At 40.1% G+C, this 23,944-nt stretch overlaps 1 protein-coding gene across 1 annotated transcript; it reads right to left on the bottom strand.

Annotated features, from left to right (window-relative positions):
- Positions 1–545: 545 nt before the first annotated feature.
- LOC123726722 (uncharacterized) lies at positions 546–11,635 on the bottom strand. The gene is made up of 4 exons (XM_045694459.2): positions 11,200–11,635; positions 7,964–8,668; positions 6,994–7,770; positions 546–6,618 (listed from the first exon to the last, which is right to left on the bottom strand). Exons 1-4 carry the CDS (start codon positions 11,462–11,464, stop codon positions 5,669–5,671), a joined length of 2,697 nt encoding a protein of 898 aa, XP_045550415.1. The 5' UTR covers positions 11,465–11,635; the 3' UTR covers positions 546–5,668.
- Positions 11,636–23,944: the final 12,309 nt, after the last annotated feature.

Raw genomic sequence — 23,944 nt, 5'->3', positions numbered from 1 at the left:
AATGTCACATTCTTAACCTAAAGTGGTGATCCTAACTGACCTAAGACATGGAATTTTTACTAGGATTAAATGTCAGGAATTGTGAAAAACTGAGTTTAAATGTATTTGGCTAAGGTGTATGTAAACTTCCGACTTCAACTGTAAGTGAAAAGCTAACACAAATATTAGCGCCTTAGCACATATTGCGGGACTTTGATACCGGTGTGAACTGAGCCAAATTAACTAATTGTCTCGTTTAATGTATATAACAACGTTCCAACCTTGTTTAGCACCTAGTCCAAAATGTGGCATTATTCCACTATTTGTATCAATTTGCATCGGTTTCAATGGGGAACTTGTATTTTGAAGGCAAACCGTAAACACCACTATTGTGGCTAATCCTTATTGTGGCTAGCGTCACCAAGGTTTGGCTCCAAGCTAATTGTCCAATTTTTTGTTACTGTAAATACTACAAAAGTGAGCACCAAATTTGCACGGGCAGAAATAGGAATCTCATATGAATCTGTTATTTTACTGTCAATAAGTAAAACAGTGAACCCACAAGGTTTGCATTCAGAATTTTTACATTTATTAAAGAATACACCAGCAGATACAAAACAACAAAGCAAACTTAAGAGTGCGTTTTTGAACACAGGAGTAAAAAAAAACTCAATGATTTGAACTACTCAACGAGTACGGTTACATGCACACAATAATGCGATTGTGGATAGTCTGATTAATCTAATAATTTGATTAAAACTTTTACATGCTTTGCAAGAAGAGCCATTTCCCTAATAATCCTGTTTACAGGGACATTTTAAAATCAGGCTACCTGATGGCGCTGATAAATGCAGTAAATTACCAATAAAAATAAACATTCTACCACAGTGACCATATTATTTTTGTGAGGCATATCTGATTCGAGTTCCGACATATAAAGTGTGTATGTGAAAACTACTTCCTAAGACTCATACATTCCGTTGTTCCGAACTCACTTCACTCGCACTAAAGAGTGAGGCTCGCTCGGCTGGCGCAAGCACATGTGCAGATCAAATACACAGGTAGAATGCTGATTAAGTCCAGGAACCACACCCTAACAGAGATTATTTTTTACACTTTAACAACTTTTACTAGTTGAATGTAGCCAGATATTTTTTGCTAATATGCAAATGAGGCAATACATCATTAAATATGCGCATACAACATCAATTAATTTTTCTGGACACTGAATGAAGTCAGCCTAAATATTTTAATTTCATGTTAAGACAGTCCAGCACCAGACTTGTCCAGAGCAGATTGTGGATAAATATTTTTTTCATCTTTCTATCAGTAAAATAATGACATTTACATTTTTTCCAAGTAAAATGTTACCTAGAATAAAATATTTACAGCATATCAACAATTCCCTCTGGGCAAGTCTGGATAATATATCTAAGGATAACCACACAACGCGGTGAATGCTGATGCTTCTGAAGCTGATGAAAAGGAGTTGGCATGTGGTAAGAGTCTGACTTTCAGGAAATGGCAGTTAAAGACAAGTACACTGAATTAAGACTACCAAACGCCAAAACCCTATTTAGACCCAATTCTCATCTCTTCAAAGTAAGTTACTAAATGAAGTCCAGTTTATAACATTCTCTATGAAATGGGCTTGGAAATTGTATAATTCAATGTAGTGAGCTTTGAAATTATTGATGCATGTCCGGTTGAGCTAACGTGCGCTAATGTGATTAGCATGACGTAAGTAACAAGAAAGTTTCCCAGGACATAAACATGTCTTATATGGTCAGAAAGATTAACAAGAATTTAAGCTAACTACACTGTCCAATTTACAGTAGCTATTACAGTGAAAAAGATCATGCCATTGTTTGAGGAGAGGGCACAACAACAAAACTATTATCACGGCAACTGGTTTGATATTCACCTCTGAAGGTAAATAATGTACTTACATTCAGTAATCTTGCTCTGATTTGTCATCCTGAGGGTCCGTCCCAAAGATGAAATGTAGTATAGTTCTGTTTGATAAAATCCATTTTTATATTCAAATGTGGGAACTGGGTTCCCCACCATCTAGATGTGTGAAGGTTAGTGTTTCTGTAGGGAAGCTATTTATCCATCATTTATGACATTCCTGGGAGTGTGTAAACGTAAATTTCGTATTACCATATCATTTTTGTATGTTGTCTATAGTTATGTACTTGAATATGTATCAATTGACCAATTCGGCACAGTTGGGCAGACTTGAGACAACGTTTTGAACAGTAATGCAATGGTTCATTGGATCAGTCTAAAACATTGCACATACACTGCTGCCATCTAATGGCCAAAATCTAAATTGATCCTATACTGCTAAGTGATATAATGGCCTCTCTCTTGCATTTCAAAGATGGAACAAAAAAATTTAAATAGAAAACACATTTTTTTCTTTGTATTATCTTTTACCAGATCTAATGTGTTATATTCTCCTTCATTAATTTCACATTTCCACAAACTTGGTATTAGGAATTTGTATATCCTTGCTTCAGGTACTGAGCTAAATAAAGGGAGTTAGATTTGGGTATGTCATTTTAGGCAAAAATTGAAAATAAAAGGGTCCAATCCTTTTAAGGTATTCTAATAATTAGAAAGATTACTCAGAAAACCAGGTGTTTTAATTGATGTATGCTTTCTTCGATTTTGACCTTACGCCGATTAAGATAAACGCTTTACTCTGCTTACATGACTATTGCATAATATGCTTACTGCCAAAATCAGTTTAATATTGGATTATTACTGTGCATGTAAACATACCCATTGAGTAATAAACAACCTTACCATCAACGTCTTCATACAAAACAAAAAGATATGTAGCCCACATGTTAAAATGGATCAATAATCCATACATTTGATGCAGGAAAAGAAAAAAGTGGAATAATTATAAATTGTTTTTCCTTAAACACTTTTTTTCCTCCCTTCTATATACATTATTGGAGAGATACCTGATGACAACTTTATAAACTAAGAACTGCTAAAATGTTCATTTTCCATAGCCCCAGCATTTGAATATCTTTAACATCCTTTGGGCTCCCGAGTGGTGCAGCGGTCTAAGGCACTGCATCTCAGTGCAAGAGGTGTCACTGTAGTCCCTGGTTTGAATCCAGGCTGTATCACATCCGGCCGTGATTGGGAGTCCCATAGGGTGGAGCACAATTGACCCAGCGTCGTCCAGGGTAGGCCGTCCATTGTAAATAAGACTTTGTTCTTAACTGACTTGACTAGTTAAATAAAGGATAAAAAAAAACACAAAATGTACTGGAAACAAAGACATCTTATCACAATTTCGTTGGACTTCTAAACTGTTACCAATAGCAGCCAAATGTCCCATACTCATTAACCAGTGTTGATTGAGTTTTGATGAGGACGAAACAACTTTCAGTAAAATGTGTGTCCCAAATTATAATCAATTTCTTATATAGTACACTACTTTGCCTACGGTCAAAGGTAGTGTACTACAGTGGTAAGAAAAAGTATGTGAACCCTTTGGAACTACCTGGATTTCTGGATAAATTGGTCATAAAATTTGATCTGATCGTCATCTAAGTCACAACAATAGACAAACACAGTCTGCTTAAACAAATAACACACAATTATAATTTTTCATGTATTTATTGAACACCGTATTAACATTGCAGGTTGGAAACATTATGTGGACTCTTGGATTTAATAACAGGTTGACTGACCCTCCTTTGGCAGCAATAACCTCAACCAAACGTTTTCTGTAGTTGCGGATCAGACCTGCACAACGGTCAGGAGGAATTTTGGACCATTCCTCTTTACATAACTGTTTCAGTTCCACAATATTCTTGGGATGTCTGGTGTGAACCACACTCGAGGTCATGCCACAGCATCTCAAATCAGGTTGAGGTCAGGACTGACTGGGCCACTCCAGAAGGTGTATTTTCTTCTGTTCAAGCCATTCTGTTGTTGATTTACTTCTGTGTTTTGGGTCGTTGTCCTGTTGCATCACCCAACTTCTGTTGAGCTTCAATTGGCGGACAGATAGCCTTACATTCTCCTGCAAACTGTATTGATCAACAGAAAAATGATTTTGCAAGTTTATGATAGCAAGCTGTCCAGGCCCTGCGGCAGCAAAGCAGCCCCAAACCATGATGCTCCCTCCACCATACTTTACAGTTGGGATAAGGTTTTGATGTTGGTGTGCTGTGCCTTTTTTTCTCCACAGTGTTGTGTTCCTTCCAAACAACTCAAATGTAGTTTCATCTGTCCACAGAATATTTTGCCAGTTGCGCTGTGGAACATCCAGGTGCACTTTTGCAAACTTCAGATGTGCAGCAATGGTTTTTTTGGACAACAGTGGCTTCTTCCGTGGTGTCCTCCCATGAACACCATTCTTTTTTAGCATTTTACATATCGTAGACTCAGATGTTAGCATGTTACAGAGATTTCTGTTAGTCTTCAGCTGACACTCTAGGATTCTTCTTAACCTCATTGAGCATTCTGCACTGTGCTCTTGCAGTCATCTTTGCAGGACAGCCAGTCCTAGGGAGAGTAGCAACTAGAGGTCGACCGATTATCATTTTTCTACACCGGTGCCGATTATTGGAGGACCCAAAAAAAACGATACCGATTACTCGGCCGTTATATTATGTAATAATGACAATTACAACAATACTGAATGAACAATGAACACTTATTTTAACTTAATATAATCAATTTAGTCTCAAATAAATAATGAAACATGTTCAATTTATTGAATATTGAAGACTCATGTTAAAAGGAACCACCAGCTTTCATATGTTCTCATGTTCTGAGCAAGGAACTTAAACGTTAGCTTTTTACATGGCACATATTGCACTTTTACTTTCTTCTCCAACACTTTATTTTTGCATTATTTAAACCAAATTGAACATGTTTCATTATTTATTTGAGGCTAAATTGATAGTATTTATGTATTATATTAAGTTAAAATAAGTGTTCATTCAGTATTGTTGTAATTGTCATTATTACAAATAAATAAAAATCGGCCGATTAATCGATATCGGCTTTTTTGGTCCTCCAATAATCGGCATCGGTGTTGAAAAATCATAATCGGTCGACCTCTAGTAGCAACAGTGCTGAACTTTCTCCATTTATAGATAATTTGTCTTACCGTGGACTGATGAACATCAAAGCTTTTAGAGATACTTTTTTAACCCTTTCCAGCGTTATGCAAGTCAACAATTCTTAATCTTAGGTCTTCTGAGATCTCGTTTGTTCGAGGCATGGTTCACAGCTTCTAGTGAATAGCAAACTCAAAATGTTTAGAGTTTTTTTATATGGCAGGGCAGCTCTAACCAACATCTCCAATCTCGTCTAATTGATTGGACTCCAGGTTAGCTGACTCCTGACTCCAATTAGCTTTTGGAGAAGTCATTAGCATAGGGGTTCAAATACTTTTTCCAACCTACACTGTGAATGTTTAAATGATGTATTCAATATAGACAAGAAAAATATAATAATTTGTGTGTTATTAGTTGAAGCAGACTGTGTTTGTCTATTGTTGTGACTCAGATGAAGATACAATTTTATGAACCAATGTATGTAGAAATCCAGGTAATTCCAAAGGGTTCACATACTGTTTCTTGCAACTGTATGTATATAGGGAATAGGGTGCCATTTGAAATGCAAACAAATACGCTTTGGCCCTTGATTAACCTGTATGAAGTCTCTGATGAGCTTTCAGGCTGCTCTTCTGAGTGAAAGTCTTACCACATATCTCACAGCTGTAGGGCTTCTCACCAGTATGAGTGTGCAGGTGTCTTTCAAAATGACTATGGCGATCAAAACTCTTTCCACAAAAGGAGCATATGAAACATCTATTTCTTGTGTCGTCTGTAGTGGCGCTGCTGCCCTCTGTACTGTCAAAACTGTCTATGCCAAGGGCAAATAAAATCCCTTCTTGACTGTAGTTTGGTTCTGTGATGTACGCTCTCATTGCTGTTTCCTCCTCTACGGGTAGTGGTGGCGGTGGTACCCGGTCCTGAAACCTGGGTAGTATTGTCCCATCACCATCCTCCCTGTTCCTTGCATGTAGAACCATCCCTGCATACTGCTCTTGCTCAATCACATCCAACTTGTCTTTTTCATCCTGAAAAGACAAGTCTTCAAGTTCCACCTCTCTAGAAGCTGACGTATAGAACGCGTGGTGGTGGTGCAGTCCATCAAAAGGACTGTGATGGTATTTGACACTGGGTGAAACAGGATGGGAGTTCTGCTGCTTTGTCACATCGGAGGAGCAGCCTGGATGTAGTGACGCAGACTCAGTATCACTGTGCCTCTCTGTGAAAGATCTACACAGCTGACTCTCCCTCTCATCCATGACATACTCTGGGTCGTCCTGGTAATCTGGTCGCTCTGTGCTTTGTTGGTGTGGAGGTCCTGACTGACTGAGTATCTGGGATTCAAACTGCTTTTCTTTCTCTGCTTCCCCCACCAACCCCTGCCCCCTGCCCTCCTCCTCCTCACTGTGCCCGGAGCTAGGCTGTGCTTCAGCAGGTGAGGGCTGATCCCTCGGTTCCTCTGGGTTCTCCGAGGGTCTAGGATAAACGTCAGGCTTCTTATCATCAAGTGGAGGTTGTCCCGTTAGCATGTCAGCATCATCTGCTTGTCAGGAAAAGAGTATCAAGTATTTTAGCATAGATTTTAACAACATGGCAATTCAAACAATGTAAATCAGCCAACATGAACTGTTTAACGTCATCTTAAACCCGACAGAGAACAGGAAAACACTTTGTATCCATCCCAAATGGTACCCTATTCTGTATGTAGTGCACTACTATTGATCAGAGCCCTTTGGGTCCAGGTCAATAGTAGTACACTGTAAAAGGAATAGGGTGTCATTAACGATGCACCTTAATTATATAACAGGCATACTGTCTGTTAATTACAGAATAATTAACGATTTACACACTTAAGAGTTACTTTTAATAAATGAAAAAGCTATGAAAAAAATTCTATATTTTTCTCATATCTTACCTCTGTGAGTTTTCAGATGCCCTTTGAGGCTACCCTTCTGGTTGAAACACCTTCCACATATGTCACAACTATACGGCTTCTCACCCGTATGAATTCGCTGGTGCCTTTCAAGATGACCAACACGCTCAAAAACTTTCCCACAGAATGAGCAGATGAAGCACTTCTTGTCCTTGGTGACTCCTTGGAAGGTTTTCACTTTCCTTTCCTGGAAACTGGAGAAGATGGGCGGATGGTTCAGAGAAGCCCCGTCCATGACCTGTGAGTTTGGCTGTACTGTACCGTCACTTGCTATCAAGAGTGTGTCTGAAGGTCCATAATGTTGCTGCCTGAGCTGTAAAATCATATCCTCGCTGACATCTACATATGGTTTCCCTGGAAACGAAGCACTGCTGCATGACGCCTCCACCATTCCTGGGACAGGAGGTACAGGAGAGTGATCAGTGAGACACTGGGAGTTCTGACCTGAACTGTTGAAATATTCTGAATTGCTCTTGTCTATATCGTTGTCTGCTTGTGGACCGGACATCCATGGCTGGCTGTCTCTCTCGTACATTGACAATTCATCATCCAGTTGCTGTTCTGCTCTCCCTGCTGTCTGTTCTTCTGCTTTATGATCTAGTGTCTGGAATGCATCCTTCTCCTCCCCTGGCTCAGACTTCATAGGGATCTGAGGAGCAGTTTGGAACACTTTGTCCTTTCCGTTCAACTGCTCTTCCTCAGTCTGACGTCTATCCAGGCGAGGCTTCTCTTCGTTGTTAGCTAGCCCGTCCATCGATACTGTTTGGAAAGATCACATTTGATTGATAAAATATTGATGCATCGGTCATGTCCTAAATATCACCCTATAGGGGTCTGGTCAAAAGTAGTGCACTACGTAGGGAAAAGGGTACTATTTGGAGTGTACATGGAATGATCTGTTGTATAATAGTGTACTATCTGCCGTCATTAGCTAGTGATTCTAATCTCTTACCTCTGTGAGTCTTCAGATGCCCTTTGAGGCTACCCTTCTGGTTGAAACACCTTCCACATAGGTCACAACTATACGGCTTCTCACCCGTATGAATTCGTAGATGCCTTTCAAGATGACTGTAACGTTCAAAACTCTTTCCACACAGTGTGCAAATGAAGTGTTTATTAACCTGGAAAAATCTCTTGGTCCTCGCTCTCCTTGCCGTATTATAATTCGGGCCAAAACCGAATTCACTTTGAGGGTCTGGGTTTGACTTTACTGTGCCGTCGCTTGTTCTCCTGAGCGCGTCTGACTGCCGATAATGTTGTTGCTGTCTGAGCTGTAAAATCATATCCTCTCTCACATTTGACTCCAAATATGGTTTTCCTGGTAATGAAACATTGCTGCATGATGCTGCCGTCATTCCGGAAGTTCCAGGAGAGTGATCAGGGAGACACAGTGAGTTTGTCTCCATATCATTGTCTTCTTGTGTACTGGGCATCCACGGCTGGCTGTCTCTCTCGTACGTTGACAGTTCAGCATCAAGACGATCCTTGTATTTTCTCCTTGTAGTCTGCTCTTCCTGTTCACTCTCCCCTCCCGGCTCAATCTTGACCAGAGCCTCATCCGCAGGTCCAATGCATTCATCCTTTCCTTTACCATCTCCCTCAGGCTGCAGGTTCTCAGCTGAGGTCCTCCTCACAGTGGTACCGCTTTTACCAGGCCCTGTGAAAATATTCAGTCATCAAAATCCTTCATTGTTTGTTTTAACTGTAATCCAAATGGATTTGGATTACACACACACACACACACACACACACACACACACACACACACACACGTTATTCTTATTGTGTTCTTTTTTACTTTAGTTTATTTGGTAAATATTTTCTTAACTCTACTTGAACTGCACTGTTGGTTAAGGGTTTGTAACTAAGCATTTCACGATAAGGTCTACGCCTGTTGTATTCGGGGCGTATGTGACAAATAAAGTTTGATTTGAAGCTGTGGGTGATTGGGTTCAAGGGTTGTAATAATAAATTATTCGATTTCACAATCCTAGTGAGTAAGCCTTGTGCGAGCCAGGACGGCCCATAGGGCAAGAGCGTCCTGTTCCTATAGTGGGATGTACAAGTACACCTAGGGGCCCCCCCCCCCCCCCCAACAGTAGAATAGTTTACTTATTCAATTGTTCAGCCTGTCTCATTCTATGAGAGAATAGAATATTCCTCTAAGGCTCCTTCAAATTGCGAGTGTGGCGCAGGGAGAGAAATATGCATGCCCAGTTATTGTAGCTTACAATCTTAATACAGTTGCAGGAAAACCCGCCTCTGAAAACAGGCCACTGTTAAAAGACGACGATCATGAAGCCTTTCTGGTGCTATTAGGCTACACTTATTTCTCAAATCCCAATAAATTAGTCAAATGCACCATTTTATGAACTGAATTTTTAGCAGCAGCATTGTTTATGGCCGTTGAATGGCCGTTGAATGCATAGGGCTAAATGTGACATGGGTCAGGGGTAACAGCGAGGCCTACATTATATTCACAGTACATGATCCTTGGTTGGCTGTGTGACAGCAGAACACTTTTTTGGGGGGACATTCGAATCATCAATATGTTGCTATAACTAGCAACAAGATAGCCTATGTTTAAACTTTAGAGTTTGATCTAGCTAAAAATGATCCCAGTGGTGGAAATGCAGATGGGCAACACTCAGCCTATTTATTTCTTGCCAATATGGTGCATAATGGTTAAATAAAGGTTAAAAAATAATATTTAAAATCAGGTGGGCTACATCATATCTTCATATTCCTAAATAGCACAGCTGCCTGATTTACATGTACATTTACATTTTAGTCATTTAGCAGACTCTCTTATCCAGAGTGCATACATTTCATTTCATTTTTTTTTTTGTACTGGCCTCCCGTGGGAATCGAACCCACAACCCTGGCGTTGCACACACCATGCTGGCGTTGCAAACACCATGCTCTACCAACTGAGCCACAGGGAAGACATTTACTTTATTTAAATAGGCAAGTCAGTTAAGAACAAATTCTTATTTACAATGATGGCCTACCGGGGAACAGTGGGTTAACTGCCTTGTTCAGAGGCAGAACGACATATTTTTTTTACCTTGTCAGCTCAGGGATTCGATCCAGCAACCTTTCGGTTACTGGCCCAACGCTCTAACCACTAGGCTACCTGATATTGACCAATATGTTATATTGGGCTCATTTCTTGAGGGGGAAATTATATTTGAGATGTCATCATCATGTTATTTTGGAATAGGATTTCCTTCTAAAAAGGTCACCAGAACTGACATTCTCACAGTCACACCCCCCCCAAAAAACTGTTAAGTTCTTCCGCAACCCCCTATCTCCCAAATCAACCACTGAGTACAACCCCTGGACAGGATACTAGTCTGTTGTAGGGCCTTACTCCAAATCCATCTCCTTAATGCTGAGTGCTAAACAGTCTGTGTTCAAATCAATGATTTATATATACACACTAGATAACTAATAGGGGATGCTGTGTTGAAGCCACTGTGCCTCCATCTTGGCTCTCCCCCACCATTGTAAAGAAAGATTTTGGAAGCTACAGAAAACGCATTTATTAACGTCTACATTACTGTTTGCTACATGTATTTTATTATTTTAAATTCGATTTTTAAATACATTAAAAGTTTTCCTTAAAGTCGTTTTTTGAGATTAGTAAACGTTACTGGCCCCACTACAACAATAAAAATACTTAAATGCATGTCATTCTGCCCTTGAAACATTTAATTGAAATACTGTAGAATTCCATGTATTGCTATGGAGGACTACTCCTACTGAGGAGAGCCAATATGGCCGACCGGTGGCTTTAAAACCTCTCAATGGCCAATACATAGCGTTCACAATCCAGGATAATATATATCTCGTTTGTTCAAACCCTCAACCTTCCAATCTCAGGGCGTAGGCCTGCACTCTAACCACAAGGCCACTGAGTTGGTTATAATGATAGTCATTGCTGTTCCTCTCCCATCGGGCAGTCAAGAGATATGACTGGAGGACATGAGGCCTTCAGACTGCACATTTTTAGCCCAGGGCTAAGTGCCTTGAGAACGTGAGTAGGCTGATTAAATAAGCCTAGTTAATTTGTTTACCTGCGAAATGGTCATGTAATATTGCTAGAACCCTAATGTGACTTGCACAGTTAACTATTGATAATTGATTGATAGTAAAAAGTGAGTTAGTACCACTAGGTCGACCCACCTTTTCTCCCAAGATTCTCAGCATCGACTGATAGACCATGATGAATGCGTTTTCGAGGTTGAATCCCTCGAGCTCTTCGAAGCTCGCTGTCAAGTTGTTGTACATTATTTTTCAGGACGTTGATTTCATTTTCCCGTCGACACATTTCTACACGTAACACAACTATGCCATCGTCGATTACTTTGCTAATTTCTGCAACCGCAGTTTTAGAAAGTACCTCTATGATGGAAGCGATCTGAGCCCGGAGAGAAACACTGCTCAACATTTTCAAACGTTTGCGAAAACTAAACAGAGATCGGTCTGACTTCTGCAGAAGATTTAAACTTTGTATCTAAGTAATATGCTAATAATGTTTTGAAAATGGTAAATATGCTAGCAACAATTTGATCCGTGTACTTCTGAGCAGATAGCTGCATGCACCGCTGTGAAGCAGGCAAGGATAACTAAAGGTACTTCCGGATCACGGATTTTCGTAATCCTTCAGAATAAGAGTCCTGTCATGTATACTTTGTGAATGAATAATTAGGGCGAAAATTATGGAAATTGTCCAGAATTATCTATCTATATATATATATATATATAGATGTACATGTTATTATTGTTATCATACAAAGAGTAATTAAAAATACTTATATTAGATATGTGATTTATTTGTTTATTTTTTCAAGCTGAAATGGTCAACAATGTTTTTGGTGTGTACTTAGGAGCACTGCTAGTTTCCAAATCCACAGAGTTTACACCCAGAGCATCGTCAGTGCTCATTTTGCGGCCCTTTAAAATCCAATAATCATCATTAGAATAATGTAGATCATTTACAGGTATGCCGTCAGTTAAAAACCTCTCAGGGATAGGTGTCCCGCTAACTGGAAGGCGCGCAATTCAAATAAATAATCATAAAAATTATGGATTTTAAACATTTAGGTACATACAAGTGTCTTACATCGGTCGAAAGCTTAAATTCTTGTTAATCTAACTGCACTGTCTAATTTACAGTAGCGACTACAGCGAAAGCATGCCATGCGATTGTTTGAGGCCCCACATCAAAATATTTTTTCCACTGGCACAGCTTTCATAAATTCACAAATAGCGATTAAATATTCACCTACTTTTTGAAAATCTTCCTCTGATTTGTCATCCAAAGGGTCCCAGTTATAACAAGTACTGTTGTTTTGTTAGATAAAATCCTTCTTTATATACCAAAAAGTCTGTTTAGTTTGCGCCATCAATTTGAGTAATCCACTCGTTCAACGTGCAGAGAAAGGAATCAGAAAATCTACCCATAAACTTTGTTTCAATAAGTTAAAATATGTTTCGATTTACTCCTCAGATACCCTAAAATGTAATCAAACTATAATATTTCTTACGGAAAGAAGTATGTTCAATAGGAAACCGATTTTAGCAGGTGCGTCCTGTATTCATGGCACGCGCAAATACACATTTCCAAGACTGTGTCCCTGTACTAAAACTGATATTTCTTATTCGTTTTGGAAGTTACAAACCTGAAACCTTGAACATAGACTGCTGACACCCTGTGGAAGCCATAGGAATTGCATATTGGGAGCTAGAATTCAGTATGCCCCTATACTTTCCATTATAAGAACATGGTCTCTCTCAAAACGAAAATTCTGGTTGGTTTTTCTTTGGATTTTCTCCTACCATATCTATTGTGTTATAGTCTCCTACATTATTTGAACTTTTCTACAAACTTCAAAGTGTTTTCTTTCCCATGGTACGAATTATATCCTGGTTTCAGGGCCTGAGAAACAGGCAGTTTACTTTGGGCATGTCAGTCAGGTAGAAATTGAGAAAAAAGGGGCCTAGCCCTAAGAGTTTTTAATTAACACTCCATCTACAGATCACATTGCTTCCATTGTTTCGCTTAAGCAGTTAGCTTCTCACCTAATCACATGCTAATAGTCGGAATTTGGCACCTCCATTATAAGACAATCCAAGAGTGCAGTTTCATACTGGAAGCAAACAAAGAGTAAGCTAAAATGATAAATGTATTCCATTGTGATTAAGATATAGTCCTGAATTAGTCAGTCAGCAGAGAGTTAAAGTGATAGTACAAAAGTGCAGACTGGGAGCTGGTTTTATGGACACATTCTCTAGTTTTTCCTTTACAGTGTTATATTTGTACCATTGAGGGACAGTTTCCCAGACAGATAGTAAGCCTAGTCCTGAACTAAAAAGCTTGTTCAATAATGATTCTCCATTGAAGGTGCTTTGTTCAAACTCATCTGTTTTGTATCCTATGGACTCTAGTGAGTAGGCTGGACCCTGGTTCATCTGTTTTGTATCCTATGGACTCTAGTGAGTAGGCTGGACCCTGGTTCATCTGTTTAGTATGCTATGGACTCTAGTGAGTAGGCTGGACCCTGGTTCATCTGTTTTGTGTCCTATGGACTCTAGTGAGTAGGCTGGACCCTGGTTTTATGGACTCACAATCGATTATGTACGGTGCAATATTTATGTCCGGTATGAAAAACGTAATGCATTTAAACGTGATTCGTCACTTTTTAAGGGACACAAAATGATCAGTGACACTCCTCTGGGTGTAAACTGTGGATTTGGAAACTAGAAGTGCTCCTGATTAGAATGGATCCTTCTTTTAACTGCGACACATTTTTACATTTACATTTTACATATTTAGCAGATGGTCTTATCCAGAGCGACTTACAGTAGTGAATGCATACATTTCATACAATTTCATTCATTTTTTTTCTGTGCAGGCAATTATGTATGGTGCAATATTTATGTCTAATATTAAAAAACGTACTGAACATCATTCAATATGAATGGGCTAAATAACAATGGGATACTTTAAAAAAAACATTTATTATAATTATAATATTTATGTTATACAATTTTGAGTACAATTATAGTTTATTTTTTATTTTTCTAAATGTATGACCTTTGCGCCCTATAGGCCTACTATATAATAATAATAATTATTAACAGTGGCATTATAAAGAATGTTTTGTTTGAATTACTAGTGTTACCATAATAACTATCTAGTAATCATTACTTCCAATGCTGTTTACAATATCGCCAATGCTATAATAGTATTTGGCCTACTAAGCCTATTAACTTTTGAAAATGTTTATATAGTCAAACAAAATTCTAAGTCTGCTAACATTTCCCAATAAAATGTTACAAAAGAAAAATCTTCCTTGTGGGACATTTATTTTGAAGGGAAATCGCCGAGTTAAAGGCCTTATTCTTGCTAGGTCTTGCTTATTTTTGCTGGTTTCTCAGCGCCTCAGAGCTCATCCACGCCACAAAGTAAAACAGGGGGAATTATGACGGCAAGTGATGAAAGTAGTGAACCGTAAATAGAGGAGATTATGCGCAAATGAATTTGAGATCTCTTTTTTTTTTTATCAGACGAAGCAAAGACAAATAACATGAGAACAGGTTCAACATCTTTAATACTTTATATATTAATACTTCATATTTTGGAAACCTAAACCTTCTCAGTACAGTTGGACAATATTTCCGGTAAACTTTATTTTGAATCCCAAAATACAAGAACTGGAAATGTGTTATTTAGGCTGTGGGCAGGATATACTTAAGTGATAATACTTGAGAGGCAATGGCCGTGTTCGAGAGTATCAAAACGACTTCAGATGACTGTCGACAGACTGATCTACAAATAACATTGCATCATAAATAAAGACTAATTTATATTTGTAGGTCAGACAGTCAGTCACGATTTACCAATGATACATTGCGGGTTTGATCCTCTCGAGCACGGCCCATGTGTTTGCCTTGTGGCTATTGTCACGGCCCCTTTTCTGCAGTGCAGGGGCGGTTCCTCCTGCAGGCAGAGGAGGGTCGTTAGTGATTGGAGCCACCTGGGCTCAGGGTATTTAAACCTGCTGCTTCACTAACCATTCTCTCTCTCTGTTCCTCCAGGTATGATCCTGTTTTGTTTGTTCTTTTGTAGGTTTACTTAGTTTCATTTACATTTACATTTAAGTCATTTAGCAGACGCTCTTATCCAGAGCGACTTACAAATTGGTGCATTCACCTTATGATATCCAGTGGAACAACCACTTTACAATAGTGCATCTAAATCGTTTAAGGGGGGGGGGGGTTAGAAGGATTACTTTATCCTATCCTAGGTATTCCTTAAAGAGGTGGGGTTTCAGGTGTCTCCGGAAGGTGGTGATTGACTCCGCTGTCCTGGCGTCGTGAGGGAGCTTGTTCCACCATTGGGGTGCCAGAGCAGCGAACAGTTTTGACTGGGCTGAGCGGGAACTGTGCTTCCTCAGAGGTAGGGGGGCCAGCAGGCCAGAGGTGGATGAACGCAGTGCCCTTGTTTGGGTGTAGGGCCTGATGTTTCCACTCAGTCATGTTCACACACACAGATTCATGCATCCATGCACCTTACCTACACCCTACATTATGACATTTCCACACCTCATTACTTTTTCTTTGTTTAAAGTTAATCGTTTTTTTTATCGTTTATAATAAATAACCTTTTGATTGGCCTATACCTGTTGTTCATGTCCCCTCATTTTTGACACAGGCTATGAGCCGGCCTGTGACACTATAATCATGTCACCACCATGATATAAATGGCATAACGCATGGACTCCAGTGATTGGCTACCAGCAAGCTATAAACGTGTGATTGGATGTTTTTACGTTCATTTAAAAAGGGTCCCTGCTTTCTGGAATCTTTGGAACGTCGAACTCTGACATCATCCCATGGGTCTTGAAACTTCAAATTATTAAAGCCCCCATGCAGTCTTTGGATTTTATTTTTAAATCATCAATTTATGTCTAATAAATTACTGTGTGTGTTTTATAATTTATTTTCACTGAGCCTCCTTGGCCCACTCAGTCTGATCATGTGGTTGTTAGAAAACATATTTGAATATGAAATTAGATATTTACATACACAGACCTGATTGGCTGATAGGATGGTCTAGAGCCCATCCCCTTACTCCTTAAAAAAAAGGGGGGAAAAGGCACATGGTATTCAACCTGTCAGTTGTAGCTGTAATTGGACCCTGAACGTGACCATCTTCCACAGGTGTGTAGGCTACTTTGTCTTGTCATCTAAACAAAAGGCATACATAATTAATCTTATATCATTGTTGTACCGTTTTCAGTAGGTGCAGGAGCACAACAACCTGTTTATACATTTGGGAATGTTTTCTACTGTTAAAGGTAAACAAAGAAACCAGACTGCAATGAAAGGTTGTCATTCTTCATAAATTCTCATCAGTTATTTACATAACATAATAAACAGATAGTAAACAAGGTTATAGTGAAAGCTATGTATCTTCCTTAGAAGTTGTTGTTTTACATGTGCTCAAGCTCTGTAAGGTGTTCCTGTGGGAAGAAAAACAGATGATGGTGAAAGTAAGAGTGTGTTGGCTAAACATGATCAGATAGGAAGTCCAGAGCGGCACCAGAGTAGTCATCGATGGTATAAAGTAAAAAAAAAAAAAAAAAAAGGGGTTTTATTTACATTGTCATCACCAGCTTTCTCCAACACTGACATTACCATACACACATCATGTGGTAGGAAAGGTAGAAGAGTTAGTATTTCACGCTTCCTGCACGCACACAACTACACCTAGCTTCTCAACTACACTTAGCTTCTCAACTACACCTAGCTTCTCAACTACACCTAGCTTCTCAACTACACCTAGCTTCTCAACAAGAACTTGCTTGGTGGGAACTGTTGTGATATGTGATGGAGTGAAACCCTACCGGAGAATAGATCTTCAAGACGATGGATGGTGACCACTGCTCCTAAACACACTACAAATGTGTTTTTATAATAGTCATACAGTCAATCATAGATAGACCCATAGCCCCTTGAATCGTATCTTCCTTCCTACTAATCGGTTGTAGGGCATGTTTCAACCACTACACTCTTAAAAAAACTAATATAGAACTTTTTTCCCCCTAGCAGAACAATCTTGGGTCTATACAGTGCCTTCGAAAAGTATTCAGACCCCTTGACTTTTTCCACATTTTGTTAGGTTACAGCCTTATTCTAAAATTGATTAAATATTTTTATTTTTCTCATCAATCTACACACAATGCCTCATAATGACAATGCAAAAACAGTTTTTTAGAACTGTTTGCTAATGTATTAAAATAAAAAAGGGAAATATCACAAATTTACACAAATATTCGAGTTGTTTGTGGAGATATCCCTCCAGTGGTGTGGGGGCTGTGCTTTGGCAAAGTGGGTGGTGTTATATCCTACCTGTTTGGCCCTGTCTGGGGGTTTCATCGGATGGGGCCACAGTGTCTCCTGACCCCTCCTGTCTCAGCCTCCAGTATTTATGCTGCAGTAGTTTGCGTCGGGGGGCTAGGGTCAGTCTGCCACATCTGGAGTATTTCTCTTGTCTTTTCTGGTGTCCTGTGTTAATTTAAATATGCTCTCTCTAATTCTCTCTTTCTCTCTTTCTTTCTTTCTCTCTCTCGGAGGACCTGAGCCCTAGGACCATGCCTCAGGACTACCTGGCTTGATGACTCCTTGCTGTCCCCAGTTCACCTGGCCGTGCTGCTGCTCCAGTTCCAACTGTTCTGCCTGCGGCTATGGAACCCTGACCTGTTCACCGGACGTGCTACCTGTCCCAGACCTGCTGTCCCAGACCTGCTGGAACCCTGACCTGTTCACCGGACGTGCTACCTGTCCCAGACCTGCTGTTTTCAACTCTCTAGAGACAGCAGGAGCGGTAGAGATAGTCTCAAAGATCGGCTATGAAAAAGCCAACTGACACTTACTCTTGTGTTACTGACTTGTTGCACCCTCGACAACTACTATGATTATTATTATTTGACCATCTAGGCCATGTGCTGTTATAATCTCCACCCGGCACAGCCAGAAGAGGACTGGCCACCCCTCATAGACTGGTTCCTCTCTAGGTTTCTTCCTAGGTTTTGGCCTTTCTACTGAGTTTTTCCTAGCCACCGTGCTTCTACACCTGCATTGCTTGCTGTTTGGGGTTTAAGGCTGGGTTTCTGTACAGCATTTTGAGATATCAGCCGATGTAAGAAGGGCTATATAAATAAATTTGATTTGATGATATTCAGACCCTTTACTTAGTAATTTGTTGAAGAACCTTTGGCAGCGATTACAGCCTCAAGTCTTCTTGGGTATGACACTACAAGTTTGGCACATCTGTATTTGGGGAGTTTCTCCCATTCTTCTCTGCAGATCCTCTCAAGCTCTGTCAGGTTGGATGGGGAGCGTCGCTGCACAGCTATTTTCAGGTCTCACCAGATATGTTCAAGTCCGGGTTCTGGCTGGGCCACTCAAGGACATTGAGACTTGTCCTGAAGCCACTCCTGCATTGTCTTGGCTGTGTGCTTAGGGTCGTTGTCCTGTTGGAAGGTGAACCTTCGCCCCAGTCTTAAGTCCTGAGCGATCTGGAGCAGGTTTTCATCAAGGATCTCTCTGTACTTTGTTCCGTTCATCTTTGCCTCAAGCCTGACTAATCTCACAGTCCCTGCCACTGAAAAACATCCCCACAGCATGATGCTGCCACCACCATGCTTCACCGTAGGGATGTTACCAGGTTTCCTCCTGACGTGACGCTTGGCATTTAGGCCAAAGAGTTCAATCTTGGTTTCACCAGACCAGAGAATCTTGTTTCTCATGGTCTGAGAGTCTTTAGTTGCCTTTTGGAAAACTCCAAGTGGGCTGTCATGTGCCTTTTACTGAGTAGTGGCTTCCGTCTGGCCACTCCACCATAAAGGCCTGATTGGTGGAGTGCTGCAGAGATGGTTGTCCTTCTGGAAGGTTCTCCCATCTCCACAGAGGAACTCTAGAGCTCTGTCAGAGTGACCATTGGGTTCTTGGTCACCTCCCTGGCCAAGGGCCTTCTCCCCTGATTGCACAGTTTGGCCGGGCGGCCAGCTCTAGGAAGAGTCTTGGTGGTTCCAAACTTCTTCCATTTAAGAATGATGGAGGCCACTGTGTTCTTGTGCACCTTCAATGCTGCAGACATTTTTTGGTACCCTTCCCCAGATCTGTCTCTCGACACAATCCTGTCTTTGACCTCATGACTTGGTTTTTGCTCTGACATGCACTGTCACCTGTGGGACCTTATATAAACAGCTGTGTGCCTTTCCAAATCATGTCCAATCAATTGAAATTACCACAGGTGGACTCCAATCAAGTTGTAAAAACATCTCAAGGATGATCAATGGAAACAGGACGCACCTGAGCTCAATTTCGTGTCTCATAGCAAAGGGTCTGAATACTTATGTAAATAAGGTATTTCAGTTTTTTATTTTTAATAAATTAGCAAACAATTCTACTAACCTGTTTTCGCTTTGTCATTATGGGGTATTGTGTGTAGATTGCTGAGGATCTTTTTTTATTTAATCAATTATAGAATAAGGCTGTAACGTAACGTAACGTCAGTGGGTCTGAATACTTTCCAAAGGCACTGTATAGTACTATTTTTCAGTCCATGCCCTTTAACAGACTTAGTAGGAACTATCAATGGACAGGGGCTACTCGTCTATCTGTGATTGGCCGTAGGACCGATAGAAGACATTTGTATTCGGCCCCCTTGAACTTTTTGACCTTTTGCCACATTTCAGGCTTCAAACATAAAGATATAAAACTGTAATTTTTTGTGAAGAATCAACAACAAGTGGGACACAATCATGAAGTGGAACAAAATTTATTGGATATTTCAAACTTTTTTAACAAATAAAAAACTGAAAAATTGGGCGTGCAAAATTATTCAGCCCCCTTAAGTTAATACTTTGTAGCGCCACCTTTTGCTGCGATTACAGCTGTAAGTCGCTTGGGGTATGTCTCTATCAGTTTTGCACATAGAGAGACTGACATTTTTGCCCATTCCTCCTTGCAAAACAGCTCGAGCTCAGTGAGGTTGGATGGAGAGTGTTTGTGAACAGCCGTTTTCAGTTCTTTCCACAGATTCTCGATTGGATTCAGGTCTGGACTTTGACTTGGCCGTTCTAACACCTGGATATGTTTATTTGTGAACCATTCCATTGTAGATTTTGCTTTATGTTTTGGATCATTGTCTTGTTGGAAGACAAATCTCCGTCCCAGTCTCAGGTCTTTTGCAGACTCCATCAGGTTTTCTTCCAGAATGGTCCTGTATTTGGCTCCATCCATCTTCCCATCAATTTTAACCATCTTCCCTGCCCCTGCTGAAGAAAAGCAGGCCCAAACCATGATGCTGCCACCATCATGTTTGGCAGTGGGGATGGTGTGTTCAGGGTGATGAGCTGTGTTGCTTTTACGCCAAACATAACGTTTTGCATTGTTGCCAAAAGGTTCGATTTTGGTTTCATCTGACCAGATCACCTTCTTCCACATGTTTGGTGTGTCTCCCAGGTGGCTAGTGGCAAACTTTAAACAAGACTTTTTATGGATATCTTTAAGAAATGGCTTTCTTCTTGCCACTCTTCCATAAAGGCCAGATTTGTGCAGTATATGACTGATTGTTGTCCTATGGACAGAGTCTCCCACCTCAGCTGTAGATCTCTGCAGTTCATCCAGAGTGATCATGGGTCTCTTGGCTGCATCTCTGATCAGTCTTCTCCTTGTATGAGCTGAAAGTTTAGAGGGACGGCCGGGTCTTCGTAGATTTGCAGTGGTCTGATACTCCTTCCATTTCAATATTATCGCTTGCACAGTGCTCCTTGGGATGTTTAAAGCTTGGGAAATCTTTTTGTATCCAAATCCGGCTTTAAACTTCTCCACAACAGTATCTCGGACCTGCCTGGTGTGTTCCTTGTTCTTCATGATGCTCTCTGCGCTTTAAACGGACCTCTGAGACTATCACAGAGCAGGTGCATTTATACGGAGACTTGATTACACACAGGTGGGTTCTATTTATCATCATTAGTCATTTAGGTCAACATTGGATCATTCAGAGATCCTCACTGAACTTCTGGAGAGAGTTTGCTGCACTGAAAGTAAAGGGGCTGAATAATTTTGCACGGCCAATTTTTCAGTTTTTTATTTGTTAAAAAAGTTTGAAATATCCAATAAATTTCGTTCCACTTCATAATTGTGTCCCACTTGTTGTTGATTCTTCACAAAAAAATACAGTTTTATATCTTTATGTTTGAAGCCTGAAATGTGGCAAAAGGTCGAAAAGTTCAAGGGGGCCGAATACTTTCGCAAGGCACTGTATCTGGCCTATAGGAGCTTTGTCAGTTGGTGCCGGGGCTATCTGGGCCGTAGGAACAGAGTGGTGCTGCAGCCTTTGTAGTCCAATATTTGCTAGATTGAAACTGAATATTCACTGCCATCGTACACCTTACCTTTTGATTATAGAATGTGGCGACATAAAAATAGTGTTAACCCAATCAACAACCAAAGTTGTACTTTTTTATTTGGGGCTGACAGTCTTACAAATCCCTTTGATAGTACTTTGACAGTATGTCAATCTGAAGGAAGTATGATTTGAAGTGACTGAAATGATTCAGAGAGGTATTGGGAAGTGATTGGAAGATCACCAGGCGATAATTGTGTATGATATTCTGTGTAGAAAATAACAGAATTGACATTGCTTTCAATGATGTGGTGCTTTCCACCCCGCTTTCCACCCTAGTCTGATTATGCCTGTCCACTCTCTGTTCTAACAAGTTGTGTTCTAACAAGTCGTGTTCTAACAAGTCATGTTCTAACAAGTCGTGTTCCTGAGAATTGTATCTTTCAGGAATGGGGTCATAATAGCAAAAGTTAGAGCCACATTTGCAGGAGAAAAACAGAAAGCACTCTGTTTAACAGAACCTATATTTATCTGTCTATCTGCGGTTACGCACGTAACCCCAGTTCTATGAACTTAGCAATGCATTTTTATTTCATTGAGAGCTTCTCTCATGACCCCATTTTTCAAATCAGGCGAACCCAAGGCTTTGGGAAACGCGATGAGCCAGTTGGGTTGCCTCCCATAACTTTGCAGCATAAAACTTTCAGCCTATACTTTCCCTAGGTTGGGGAGTTTGCTAGAAATTAGGATACTGACGTGAAACATTTACCAATACATAATAAAGCAATGTTAGAATCGTAAATACAGATAAATGTCACGTCAGTATAGTAAATGTGATCTAGAGTTTTGTCGCCTCTAGTTCAGGGGTTCTTAAACGTTTTCAGCCTGGGACCCAAATGAGAAGTTCTGTGTTTTCCTGGGACCCAAGCTCATGAAAACATGCAACTATATATAAATATCAGTACATTTCATTGCCGTTATGCCTAAAACGAATGCAATATAGACAAAAACAAATAACAATTACATTAAATATCCATATAAATAGCTATTTATTTTTATTTTCCCCCATTAAAAACACTCTTACATATCTGTCTAGGTTGGAACTGTACCTGTTAAAATATGATAAATCGTTTTCTTTCTAAACTGGAATAAACTGATTGATCACATCACACCGATGTATAACAGAAGACACACGCGCACAGGCTCCATTGTGATAGTGCAACTTTAAGTAACAGTACAGATGAAAAATGGCCAGGCCTACTGTACATCTTACTGTAGAAATGATTGTTGAAAAAAAGGTCTAAGTAGGAACTGTTGCTATTAAAATACAATAAATATGTTTTAATTCTGAACTGGAATAAACTGATTGATCGCATTACACAGTTGTAGACCAGAAAACACACACACACACACACACACACACACACACACACACACACACACACACACACACACACACACACACACACACACACACACACACACACACACACACCACACACACACACACACACACTCAGTCCTAATGAGAGGTGTGTGGATGGTTGAAGTTTTCAACAAGCATGTCTATTCTGGGCTCTGCTTTAGACAGAAACAGACTCAGCATTGAGTCTGTTTCTGTACTTGTTTTTTTAGGTACACCTGATTTGAGAAACCCTGACTTATATAGGTCTGTGGTGCTGACCTGAACCAGAACATCTACTGCTTTCTCAGTCACGCAGGAGACCGCTTCCTGTTGTAGATGAGCAACCCAGAACTGTGTGTGTTTGCCACAAAAAGTGGCAAGTGACTGAAATGTTTCAGAAATTTTACATTTAGAAAAATTCATGTAAAATCATGTGAGATGAAAATGGACAAACTAAAGGGTGTGCAATGTGTGTCTATGCCATCGGTCTTCCCTGTGGCTCAGTTGGTAGAGCATGGTGTTTGCAACGCCAAGGTTGTGGGTTCGATTCCCATGGGGGACCAGTACAAACAAACAAACAAAAAAATCCATGAAATGAAATGTATGTATTCACTACTGTAAGTTGCTCTGGATAAGCATGTCTGCTAAAAGACTAAAATGTGTTGGGAGAGTGCTGTAGCAGGCAGTCATGACAAGTGATGTGAGAACAATGAACTAATCCCAGCACTAGCTAGCTACATATTTCTCCCTCATAATTCTAGTTTCCTTATTTGTTGTATCCTGACTGCCCCCAGTCCTAACAATCATTACTAGAGCTAACACAGCAAGAGAGACAAACTGAGAAATAATTATCCAACAGTCAGAGAGAGGGAGATAGGATTGAACGATGTGCTTTCTCACTGGGTACAGTGCATTCGAAAAGTTATCACAACCCTTGACTTTATCCACATTTTGTTACATTACAGCCTTATCCTAAAATGGATTGGAAATTGGTAAATTCAATTGATTGGACATGATTTGAAAAGGCACACACCTGTCTATATAAGATCCCACAGTTGACAGTGCGTGTCTGAGCAAAAACCAAGCCATGAGGTCGAAGG

Source organism: Salmo salar, chromosome 14 (assembly GCF_965601325.2).
Source record: "Salmo salar chromosome 14, fSalSal1, whole genome shotgun sequence".
In the NCBI taxonomy this organism is placed as follows: domain Eukaryota; kingdom Metazoa; phylum Chordata; class Actinopteri; order Salmoniformes; family Salmonidae; genus Salmo; species Salmo salar.
This window is presented reverse-complemented; position numbering and strand designations above follow the sequence as displayed.

Bases quoted from the DNA above. Each gene is read 5' to 3' on its own strand.
- LOC123726722 (XM_045694459.2), bottom strand. From the start codon at position 11,464: ATGTTGAGCAGTGTTTCTCTCCGGGCTCAGATCGCTTCCATCATAGAG. The intron at 8,669-11,199 runs GTGGGTCGACCT...ATATTTTCACAG, and splicing joins TGAGAATCTTGGGAGAAAAG to GGCCTGGTAAAAGCGGTACC. The intron at 6,619-6,993 runs GTAAGATATGAG...CCTGACAAGCAG, and splicing joins GCATCTGAAAACTCACAGAG to ATGATGCTGACATGCTAACG.